Raw genomic sequence first — 13,132 nt, 5'->3', positions numbered from 1 at the left:
AGATCCGTAATTAAAATCACATTCGCCACCTGGGAGATGACACCCCCTCCTCAACCTCTTCATAGAGTTTTGGCTGTTTCCTGAAGTTTTCACGTATTATCTGGCATTATATTTCTAAGCCTATGACATTCTATTCCTTTGGCATTCTATGCCTCAGCTAACTGTTTAAAGTTCGTTAGCTTCTTCTGAGTAAATGTTTGCGGCTTTTTAAATTTCTTTGAAGTGATTTTTTCGAGCTGGTCAGCTGGTTTATAATCTCCCACGAATCAAATTACGCATAGTCTAAAAAGAATAAAACAAAACTAGTTGCGTTCAAATGGGCGTGAAATATTTTTGTATTTGAGTTTGCATAAGTGCTTTCTCGCAGGAAACAGCATATCAGTGCAGTTTTATTCGTTTGTTTTATCGAAAAGTTCTTGCCAAAATTTATGCTTTGCGGTTGTATTTTTATTGATGTTGTTTTTTTCGTTATGGTTTTCATAATCTAATAGCGAAAATTCCTAAGAACGAGAATTTCTGGACTAAGGTAGGTTGCCTTCAAAAATAGACTACAAGAAGAAAAATGAAAAAGAACAGAAGCGAATTTATTTGAAAACTCATAAGCTTTAGAATTATCATATTTAATAAAGAAAAATCTTAAAAAAGATAGAGTTAGAGTTATCTTAATCTAAAATCTTAGAGATAGAGTTTGTTTAGCGTAAAGAGCGGGGCTTTGATGAGGAAGCAGCCCCTTTCATATACGAAGTAATTTCTTTTCGTTTTAAATTCTAATGTTGCTCCTTACTTTCAGCTAAAAAACTTTTTTTATTATTTAATTTCTGAATGTTTTTGAATCAATGTATGTTTTGATTTTGACTCTCCGCAGAGGAATAATTAACACGAAATTTGGAAGTTTTTTTTTGGCTAAATGGCTTTCTCACAGTTTTGATCGAATGATTTTGAGAAAAAAGGGAACGGTAGAGGAAGCCTAGTTGCCCTGCGATTTTTCGGTTACTTAGAAAGGCAACTAGAACTTTTAATTTTTTACGAATGTGTTTATTAATAAAAGATAAACGTAACTTATAAATTAGCTTACGTAATGAACTTTTGTAATCTCATGTTTTTATTACACATATGAGGGGTTCACCCCCTCTTCAGTACCTCGCTCTTTACACTAAAGATTAAATTTTGTCCCAATTCATCAAGAATGACCCCTGAATCACAAAAGCCGTAGAATAAATAGTTGAAATCACTAAAAATACTTTAGCGTGAAGAGCGAGGTATTAGGAGGAGGTGAGCCCCTCATATGCGTAATAATTTCTGTTCGTTTTAAGTTTTAATGCTGCTCCTTACTTCCAGTTGAAAAAAACTTTTCATCTTTATTTTCTCATTGCTTCTTTTAAATAATTCTAGAAAATCCTGCCCTCCCTTCATGGAAATTTTCTTCCCCCATGACAAATTCCTCGATGGAAAGCTCCTCCGCATATCCCCCGCTCGCCAACCCCTCCCCCAACCAAAAAATCCCCCTGAAAACGTTTTTACACTTCCCAATAACCATTACTATATGTAAGCACTGATCAAAGTTTGTAACTTTTAGCCCCTCCCACGGGGACTGTGGGGGAGTAAGTCGTCCCCAAAGACATAGTTATAAGGTTTTTCGACTACACTGAATAAAATGGCTATCTCAGAATTTTGATCCGTTGACTTTGGGAAAATAATTAGAGTGGGAGGGGGCCTAGGTGCCCTTCAATTTTTTGGTCACTTAAGAAGGGCACTAGAACTTTTCATTTCCTTCTGGCAAAAAATACAAAATTCCACATTTTTATAGATAGGAGCTTAAAAATTATACGATAGGGTTCTTCGATACGCTCAATCTGATGGTGTGATTTTCGTTAAGATTCTATGACTTTTAGAGGGTGTTTCCCCCTATTTTCTATTATAAGGCAAATTTTCTTAGGCTCGTATCTTTTGATAGGTAAAACTAAACTTGATGAAACTTATATATTTAAAATCAGCATTAAAATGTGATTCTTTTGATGTAGCTATTGGTATCAAAATTCCATTTTTTAGAGTTTTGGTTAGTATTGAGCCAGGTCGCTCCTTACTACAGTTCGTAACCACGAACTGTTTGATATGTTTACCTTAATGGTAATATACGGCTCCTTTTTCAGTTTTCAGTGTCATTTTGACTTAATTTAGGAAGATTGGCTCTGGATCCTCCCCGAGGATTCTGGCAAAATTACGCCACTGATTTTTAACTAAGCTAAATTTTTTTAATAAAAGGGAAACTGATTTGATAGATATAATTACTATCTTCGTTTTTTTTAAACGGTGAATCAATTGCAACTATCTTGTCCAAGTCTTCACTGTGCCGAAGAAAAAATATAGTAGTTTTCATTTTTTTTTTTTTTTTGTAAAAGGTTCTATCACGATATATCTATCACTTTCAAATTGCTATCCTCAAAGATTTTATATTAACTATACTCCTAAGATTAAAAAAATGTATATTAAAAACCTTAGACTAGGTCCCACGGGTGGCACGCACATACATACACGTATGCATGGTTTTTTTTAGGGGGGGGGGATTAAATTTTGGGGGGATGAAATAGTAATAATAAAATAAAATTAGACTTTACTTGATAACTTGAATGAAAATTGCTTAGAAATTCAAGAAATTTTGAGATTTTGGGGTTGGCCTGAGCCCTGATGGCTCAGGCTCATCCCCCCCCCCCGACATTTTGTGAAATGTTTAATTTCTCCATGGTATCTTGGGATTTCTGGCAAAAGTAGGATATTTATTAAGAATCTAGATACATGTGTGAAGCCTTTTTTGGGGGATTTTACAGCATACAATTATTCGGTCATATAATACAATCATATAATATATTATTCGGTAATATAATATTTTACGACGGTTTAGAATCCAATTTCTGCCTGCACCAGTGGACTAATAAAATATATAGATCTTAATTTCTTTCTGTCTGATTAAAGTTTGTCATACTGGTGGGACTGAGCTCCCTAGCTCGTGTATATATGTGTTGTTTCATCGTACATTTTTTTTCTATTCTAGCAAAAACTTTGTCGACGAACGGAGGCGATATTTGGAGCTGGCGAAATCAACTACTAACCTTAATCGTAGGACTAGCATCCTGTCGCGAAACTCTCTTATTCCAGAGCCAAAGATAGAAGGCGGTGAAAATAATCTATGCAGGGCAGGCTTCCTCCTTGGTTTGACATGCAAAGGCTCAAAATTGGATGCAAATGTGCTGTTCAGTGTACCTGAAAATGTTAGTTTTTTTCTTTTTTCCAAACCCTTTAGCATAAGAAGAATCCACGAAGAAAGTAAATTTCATAAAGGAATAAAGAAAATAATAATCAAACAATGATGATTTTTTAACACACACGGTAAAATTCTAGTTAATTGACTTCTTGCTATCTTGGAAAGTGTTTAGGTTAGGAAAATGGAACTTTCAGGGATGGGTCTACAGGCTAAAGTATGTCCTGGGAAGGTATTTTAAAGTACCCATCTCTACTCCTTCTCCCTCTGGAGGGCCCTGAAATTTGCCTACATGACAGATTTATACCTATTGAAATTTTGACAAAATAACATTTTACCTTAATTTTCAGTTACCAGTTGCCCTTTCTCTGCCTTTAGTTCTGAAAATGCAATTCCTGTTATTTGAGTAGAATTTTGAGCCATATCAAGTTTTTTTTTTAATTTAGGAAATGTATTTGCATATCTTTAAAACCTTATAAAATAGAATTGAGCAAATTTATGAAGCTGAAAACAATTTTGTTGCACTTCAATTAAGCAGAAAATCTATTCTGCAAGGTTTCATTTTATAGCACACATATTTTTAAAGGTCATCAAAGGTCAGGGCCCTCTAGAGGGAGAAGGAGTGGAGGTAGTTGCTTCAAAATACCTTCCCAGGACATACTTTAGTCTGTAGATTCATCCCTGAAAGTTTCATTTTTCCTAACCTAAACCCTTTCTGAGATAGCAAAAAGTCAATTAACTAAAATTTTACCACACACACTTTCTTGAATACTATTTCTCCTACTTACTTCTAAGTGTCTAGGCTCACCAAAAAGTACTATGAAAACTTGTTTCTTCCAAAGGATATAAAAGACGCATAAGCTGTAATTGAGAAAAGGATTATTTTGGAGAAAAAATATCTTCGAAATGCATGCTATGGGGAAAAAGAGGTAACAAAAACGGTGTAGGCTGTTCATATGGCTTTTTAAAGGAATAACTTTTAATTAACTACTGGTCGAACTAATAATTAGGACAGGAATTTAATTAACCTGCTTTGTAGATAAAAGAAAAATCAAACGCGTGTTTTTTTTTTAAGTAAGAAAATGAACTAGTTAATATTTTTTTTTATCCTGGCTATGCATTTAAACCAAAGTTTTCGATATAGTTCTTTCTATGAATATAATTTGTTTTTTATATAAATTTTATATAAAATATAGTTTATTACAAAAATGTGATTATTCATAACAATAATTTTTGAGACCAAAACGGCTAAGCATGATCTCGTTTGTCTTCGTTTTATTATTTATAAAAAAAGATTCAGAGTTTTTTTATTAAGAGATATATGCTATAACTGAGAAAGGAATTATTCAGAGAAATAATTTCTTTGAAAAGTAAGTTATTAGAATATAAATGCAACGAAAATAGTGCTGAATGAAAATATTGGTTTGGAATGAATAACTTAAATAATCATTAAATAAATAATTATTAATAACTGTTAAGTAAATAATGACCAAAAATAGTTGACTTTACAGGAATAAAATTAACATATTTTATTGATTAAAAAAGATCCGTTATTGTATATATTTTTTATTTTTAGATGAAGAAAATGAACTAATCATCACTCTTAGCCTACTCAGTACTTAAAATAGAATTTATGTTATAAGGTAAGTTATAAGGGTACATATCTAACGAAAATAATGCAGACTCTGCCTAGATATCTGACGAGTAACTTTCAAATAATTAGTGACCAAATACAATCGACTATATAAGAATTACGCGTCTTTTAGATAAAAGAAAAAATACAAAAAAAAACAAATTAATAAACTTAGAGTGCAAATTATTTATGTATAATAAAATATACAAATCCTTGTAGGCTTATTAATTAAACACGAATTTGGAAGTGACATAACTCAACAAAGACATGTTTTTCCAAAAAAAAAAATCATTTGGATATTTAAATCTTTTATTATTAGCCTAACTTGGATTATAGTTAGTTATTACAACCCTCCTAGGTCATAATGCTTTGATAGTACAACCTTGTAGTACTTTATAAGCTATGTTTGCTCTATTAATGATATTAGTTATCTCCATCATTGAAAATCAAAGTGAAACATCGAATTTAATTCCACAAAAAATGACCTAAATAAAAGTATCAGCACTTGGTGACCGTCAGATTACCTATGTGACCGTCAGGTGACCGTGCTAACATTATGGATTTTTTATGATAGTTGGAGTTGAATTTTTTAAAGTTACTTACATTCACTATTTGAAAAAATATTTTAAAAAAGGATGTGGTTTCATTGAAGTTTGTTTTGATGTTTTTGAAAAAAGAAAACAACTTTTTGCCCTGTTTTTCGGGACGGGGGGGGGGGGAGCTCGATCACTATTAGAACTAATGAATTGTTTTCTCACAATTCTAGTTTTTCATATCATTTTGAAAGGTAGGTCAGTCATATGAAAGCTCTTTTTCTTTTCTTGTAGTATCATGATAGTTAGTTCTGAATATGATGAAGGATGGTCCATCGTTGTATAAAACACAATTTAAATGGTCAGTCAGCGAACCTGAGAATGTGAAACTAAAAATAAGCAAAAATTAATGCTTGTTTGAATAACGTTTATTTTTAAATTTAATTTTCTAATCAACAAGATGTTGAAACTAACAATAATACATTATTATAAGTAACGGTGGATTATATCAATATTAGAGGTGAAAAAGGTAAAATTTGAACTGAAGAAGTTCCGTCGGTATTCATAATTGACATAAACTCGCCATCACCTGTCCTCGTTATGTTGTTGTAACCTCAATAATTAGCTATTGTTTTTATAGAATTTATGTGTCTTTCTTAGAAAAAGAATGAATTCTGCTTCAAATTGCTCAAATTTCAAAATATTGAATGACTGATAAAACAGTTTGTGGTAATGAACTGTAAGTAGAAAACAACCAGTGCCAGTGTTAACCAAAATTCTAAAGAAAGGTATCTTCATAAAATGTATCTTCATAAAAGGTATCTTCATATGTGTTGCTGTGAATGTCCGGAATTGGTGAATGTCTGAAATACTTTTTTTTCTCCTTGGATTTAATCAACGTTGCCAGTCAACTTTTTAAGTTTAATGCAAGGTTTGATGATTACAGGTTCGATCGGATTAGGTTTTTAACCCATTTCTGATATTTATAATCAAATTTGAGCCTAACCTGGACTAACATAATCTAGCGTAACTTTAACTTTTTCTGCTATGATGGCGTAACCATCACAGCTTGCGTAAGACTGAAAAATCTGACTCGCAAAGCTAATTGAATCCAAGGAGAGAAAAAGGAGTTTCAGATATTCACCGGTGAATTTGGATATTAACCAGATTTCAGACATTCACGGTGAGATATGCACGAAATAAATTTGCTTTTCATGGCGACTCTAGATGTATGTAAATTAATAAGATAAGATGTTCATTTCATAAAATTTCTACCACAAGCCCCGAAGGACCCGATTTTGAACTCCGGGCTCAAAAAACAACTAACAGCAAAAAACACCAAACGAAACTGGTCAAACAAAATAATAAAAAGCAGGTAAAACCGATTAAACTATATTGAAAAATATGAATTTTGAATTTTAATGGGTGATCAAAAACATAAAAAAGGAAAACGCACAAATATATACAAAACATAGGCAACACTTGTATAAGTAATAATAAAGAAGATGCTTTGTTAATTTTTTCAGTAATGTGAGGGCCAAAAAAAGTTTTCATATCAGGAGGAAAAGATATTAACGGGTGGTGGAAAAGATATTAACGGGTCCAAAAACAACCCGAGGCGGGCGGAATCTAGATCGCGGTTGTCAACTTTCACATTTCTCATGTAAAATACAGTCTTTTTGTGTTGCGAAAGCAAAACTTTGGTCTTGTCTTTCTTTTTTTTTTTTTTTTTTTTTTTTTTTTTTTTTTTTTTTTTTTTTATCATCACCCTTATTTCTGCATATTCCTAGAAAGTGGCAAGGCTCTTACCTCTTCGGTTTTTACGGAAAGTGTGGACCTTAGGCCGGATTGATGAATATGACTTTGCATTTTGGAAAGCTTTGTAGAAATCTTGCCTGGGACCAAAAAATCTATTGTTCTACCCATTTCTGTTCGTGATTCCAGCTGAGTTCAGGCACGTACGCAGGGGGGGGGGGGGGTACGCAGCCCCCCTCCCCCCCCCCCCCGAAATTTTCTGAAATGTTTAATTTCCCCATGGTTTATTGGGATTTCTGGCAAAGTAGGACATTTATTAAGAATCTAGATGCATGCGTGAAGCCTTTTTTGGGATTTTACAGCATACAATTATCTGGTCAAGTCACTGCCCAATTATTAACCAATTGAAGTAATTATCAATTATACGGTTTTTTTTTCGTAAAGAGAGTTTGCTTTCCACAGCAAAATATAATTATCCTTGACATTAGGGCGTTTATCCCCCCTTTTCAGGATAAAGTACAGCTTTTAATGGATCAATTTTGGAAACTATCATTTTTCATTAAAATTGACGTTTTCGCAATAGAAGAACTACCCCCACAGCACCCATATTGCACTGTTAACCCTAAAATTCCCCTTTCAGTGGGATATAATAGATTAATCACTAGTTCTAAATCACTATGAACATAACCTGAGCCTAAAACGTACTTTTGAGGCTTCAGTCTTCTTCCCCCCATCCGCTACAATACTGCAGATTAAGGTTAATCTGTATTTTTCCGATATACGTGCTTTTTGCATTTATTTAGTTGCTAAATAAAAAAAAGTGCTACTTTATATCTGCTGTTTTGAAGGTTTTGGCCCCCCCCCCTGAAAAAAATTCCTGCGTATGTGCCTGGCTGAGCTTATCATTCGGTTTTTTGCCCTTGGAATTGCGGTAAAGAAATGGTATCAGATGTACCTTTTAAACTTTAAAAGTTCTCTCATTACTAAAGAAATTAGAGTTTATCCTTTGCTCCTTTCTAAGTGATGACGTTAGGAACTTGGCCTATGGCAAAAAGGTCAACTTTTGAACTAAGACAGATAGATTTTTTTTTTTCGACGGCAATCGGTAGCTCTTGATGAGCTGATCAAAGCAGATGTCATCCAATTTTTGATAGAAAAATTCCTTCATGAGATATATCAGTTTGAAAGTTTAAAGGGGTTGACAACTTCAATAGTAAGGTACACACTGAAACCAAAAATAGGCCGATACAGAATGGTACCTAGTATTTATTTTAAGATCCTTACAGATTAACAACTTCAGTGTTTAATCGAAGCGAGGAAACAAAACCAAAGTGTTGCTCTTGCAACACTTTACTTGGCGGAGCCAACAATGGTTGCCACAACACCTCACGTTGCCCATGCAAAGCAGACCTAGTTTTACCTCAGAGGGGATGCGGAAGTGTGAAAATCACTATTTATTGTTTGTCAGTTTCATTTGTTTCAAATATCAATAGTTGCCAACCTCGTCAGAAGTGCATTTAATCAAAGGAACAGGGTTGCCAACTAATGCACTTTTCGTGTGAAATGCACTCGTTTTTCCTCAGAGGGGATACGTGCAAATTTTTTGACTTGCACTCTTTTTTAGCAAAGCCACTCTTTTTTTGGCCTTTTCACTCTTTCCACTCTTTTTAGACGTCGGCAGTTGGCAACCCTGATCTGGGTGCAAAGTATCTTTTTGGGAAAACCTCCTCCGTGCGTGGGTTAGTTATTGCATTTTTTTTGTGCAGGAGTAAGCTCTCCTTTACTCAAGCTTTTTACCAACCTAATATTTTTTTGTTTTGTTTTTTTTTGTCTTTTTATTTTCTTCATTTTTTTTCGCTGTTCATTTTTTCATACATTACAAACTCTTCAAAATTCTACTGATAACAAAAGGGCTGCACCTAGTTACTACCAAATTTCCTGTTCAAAAGTTGTTTTGACTTCTGTCCCGGCTTGTATGAAATGCTAGAAAGATTGAACTATTGCCTCCCAAATCCCTTTTTGCTATTTCGAAAGCTTAAACCATACCATCCTTATCAGAAACAGGTATATACTGCTAAGTGAAGCTGAAATTATTTATTGCTTTTTCTCAGTTTCCTGTAAAATTTCGCGGTCGCAATTTGTGTAATTTTAAGATATTTAACCATAACTACAAATATGCCATTTTTGAATTTATTTAATATTCCAACGGCCTCAAGCCATTTTTTTGAACATCTAAGCCGCTGTTATTCTTTGAATTTTTTTTAAAACTTCTTTGCTCCTTTTCAGATTGTTATTGATGAAGGACTTCGTAAAATGTGCTTCCCTGATGCCCTTCATTGGGAACCGTTTGGTACTGCCCTGGACTATTATACAATTGTATTGACGAAGGAAAATGGAGATCAGTACTTTGCTCATTGTCATCGTGTCAAAATTGAAGGCTTCGACACAACAACACCTTATTCTTATTGTCTTATTAGTAGTCATCGATGTACTGCCTTTTTTAAAGAGGTCTCCCTTTTTCTTTTTTTCTTTTTTGGTGTTGGTCTCTCTTTTTTCTGTGTTTCATTCCATATTTTCTGCTTCTTTGTTCTCTTTTTCATTGTCTTATGTGAAATCGTAAAATCTGATTAGTTCGAAACGGGATTTTTTTTATATATTCGTATTCGTTTATTTAAATAGCTATCGTAGCACTCAAAAATGAACGCTAAATTACGCTACTTTTACAATCACAAAATTACAATTAACACTTGTTAAATGCTCTTACGAAATATGGTACAAAGGAGTTTGCGAATCTGTTCGTACGGCACTTGACTGGTTCTAGTTTGTTGTAATGCCTAGTATGTCTGCTGATTGATGCGGATGGTGGAAGTATGGATCGGTGCTTCTCGTTTGTTAATAGTGATTTCCCAAATTTCATTATTAGCTCATGTCTTCGGTCGAATAAGGTGGGCAAATTCAAGAGCTCAAGGGCACTTTCGTAGCTGCTGAAACTGGGTCCAAGTATTATTCTAGTAGCGCGTTTTTGGACATGTTCTAGTTCAAATAGCTTGTTCAAATTTATTTCAGATAGCTTGTTTGGAATATTAATTATAATATTGCTCTGATGCACTGGAAAAATGATTTTTTCGTGCGTAAAAAAACCTCATGAAATAACAGCGTGGTGTTCACACTGTAAGGTTGGCTATCTGAAATTAAAATAGGATTTACTGTAAAGGGAGGTACAGATTGTACTACATTCCCTTCGATGGATTACAACGGGCCCACCATGTTTTGTTAATTTGGTGTTTCTTGAACGAAAAATTATGTGAATTTAAAAAAAGAGGACTGAAAAACGGTCGGTTTTCCTTTTTTATCTGGTAAATTCCGAAAAAATCTGGTAAAGGATTCGAAACCTCAGATCAATTTATTTTTCTCTATAATTGTTTAGAGTATGAGCCTAAAGCAGATTTTTCTAACTCTTACCACCCAGGGCTGTTCTAACTATGTAACTGCTTGTTACAGTCGTATGAATAAATATGAACAAGATAACAGCAATAACTTTAATCACAATCACGCAATAGTTTGTGACCTCGGCAAGCTGTTTACTATTACAAGTGGACTGGGTCTGACACCGATTGACCGAGATTGATATCCAAGCTTAAGCATAGAGTAACGAAAAGATTCCAGTACCTATTTAAAAATAAATGGTTACTATACTTTGACAGATGAAAAAAATCTTAACCGCAAGAAATATCTTGTACATTATCCCAAATAAGCTACAAAATACAAGTGTAACAATAGGGAATTTTTTTCGAAAAGACATTGGAATGCGAACTTTAAATGAATATTTTGACCCTATAACCAAGGGCCGTCCTAAACAAAACAAATGAAAAAAAAAACTTAAAAAAAAATCACATTAAAATACGATCATTAAAACTAAAATATTTTTAAAACAGTCCTAGCATCATTACTTCATGGATGTTCAATCAGGACTGGTACATCAAGTGAGGTTAAAAAGGTAATTCGTTCAAGTGAAATAGAAATAGTTACATATAAGCTTTCAATGCTAATCTAACCTCTTTGGCAGCTAGCCTAGAAGGTCTATCCGTAAAATGCTGAGTGGCATTGTTTACTGGTTTTGTAATGTAATTTGTTAAATTGTCTTTTAATTAAATTTGTGTATAAGGCATTTATTGAGTATTCCCCCAAATCCCTATTTAAAGAAACACTATTATTTAGTTTGAGTCTAATGTCAATTGCCTCTCGAACAACCTGTTTTATGCCTAAGCCCTTGCTAATAAGGGAAGTTTCTTCAAAGGTATTTTATGCCTAGTGTTATCAGAAATATGGCTGCTTAAAGCAGAATCGAAAGAAGTATTGGTACTATTAGAATTTAAAGTTTTAGTTATATCGTCTCTGTGCTGTTGTAGGCGTTTTATCTGAATTCTGAGGGGTTGTGTCAAAATTGTAGCTGTCACAGTCACATGGTATTTGATAAACCCCTCTTTGGCGATTAACTGGTGTTTTATCTTTAACAGAGTTTAGGAAGTTCATTATTTTAAAATTATTCTTAAACACTATATATAGGTTATTTTGTGTGCAAACTTTGTTTTAATTTGTGGTGACTTTTGGGACATATAGAAGATAGATTATATTTGAGGGCTTGCCGGGAGCTTCACACGGTGAAAGACCCTTGATTTTATGGCAGTGTCTTTCCAGGCTACGGCTAATTGTATTATTAATAAAGGCTATAGGATACCTGTTGCCAAAAAGTATGTGTCTGATGAAGTTTAGTTCATCTGTAATTTGAGATTCAGAGCAAATGTTTTGGGCACGATCGACGAGAGAGGTTACAACAGCTCTTTTAACTTGTGGGGGGTGATTTGATTTAAAATGAAGATATCTGTTATTTTTTGTAGGTTTTCTGTAAATAGTAAAATCTAGTTATCAATGCTAGGAATAATTAATACATCTAGAAACGGTAATTTATTTGCAATTTCGATTTCTAATGTAAACTGTAGATTTTGGTCCTGTGTATTAAAGTAATCTGTAAAGCCCCTAAGTTCATCTTCCTCATAATTACAGAGTGATATTACGTCATCCATGTAACGTCCCCAATAAATATATTTAAAAAAATATGAATTTAAAGCCGAATTTTTGAGACTTTCCACATAAATAATCGCCAGTAACCCGGATAGAGGTTAGGTTAGGTCCCCATCGTTAGACCCTTTATTTGTGGAAAAAAAAATTACGGAATTGAAAATACATTGAATACTTATTAACAAAGTTTAACTAGGGACATTAAAACCTCGCAGTCTATTCCTGCTGCTGAATCGTCGATTAAATGATAATATTTTCCTATTTTATTTTTTTAATAATTGCTCAGATATTGCCACATCAATATATGTTTACATAGAAACTATGTCAAGCTACTTAGTATTGTTTTATTTGAAATACTTGCATTTTTAAGTTTTTCCACTAAATTTACCGAACTGCGTAGGTACGATTTTTGGGAATAGAACAAAGGTTTGAAGGCTGTACATACCACTTCCCAACATTGGAAGCAGGGGTTTTCGTCCATACTACAATAGACCTTAAGGAAATGCCTTCTTTATGTAATTTTCGTAAAGCGTAAAATTTTAGATAGAAGCTACCATCGCCTCTTACACATTCCCCCCCCCCTTATAAACACACAACCACACTTCAGAAAAAGTTTAGAGGAAAGTAAGTCAAAATCAACAGGTTTTGTTCAAAACACAATTTGTAAACTGCTAAAAATAAGTAAATAGACTCGATTGATAAGCAACAATCTCGTTATAATTTGTAATCCGGTTAGCTGCTATTACCCGGGAATTGGGTCTGATCCTGATTTACTGTGTTTGCCATCCAAACCTAAACAAAGAGTATCTATTAGATTGCATTACCTATTTAAGAAAAAATAAATGGTTACCTTTCTTTGCCAAATGGGATAAAAAT

General features: G+C 33.5%; 1 protein-coding gene across 2 annotated transcripts in view; it reads left to right on the top strand.

Annotated features, from left to right (window-relative positions):
* The window catches only part of LOC136042805 (DENN domain-containing protein 2C-like), a 62,692-nt gene that overhangs the window by 20,611 nt on the left and 28,949 nt on the right, over window positions 1-13,132 (top strand). For both annotated transcript variants that reach the window (XM_065727747.1, XM_065727751.1), the window contains exons 4-5: window positions 3,050-3,266; window positions 9,464-9,685. In XM_065727747.1, coding sequence (XP_065583819.1) covers window positions 3,050-3,266; window positions 9,464-9,685 — 439 coding nt within the window. The remainder of the gene's footprint in view (window positions 1-3,049; window positions 3,267-9,463; window positions 9,686-13,132) is intronic.

This window comes from Artemia franciscana, chromosome 2 (genome assembly GCF_032884065.1).
Source record: "Artemia franciscana chromosome 2, ASM3288406v1, whole genome shotgun sequence".
NCBI lineage: Eukaryota > Metazoa > Arthropoda > Branchiopoda > Anostraca > Artemiidae > Artemia > Artemia franciscana.
The sequence above is the reverse complement of the archived record's forward strand: the minus strand, read 5'-3'. Positions and strand labels throughout refer to the sequence as shown.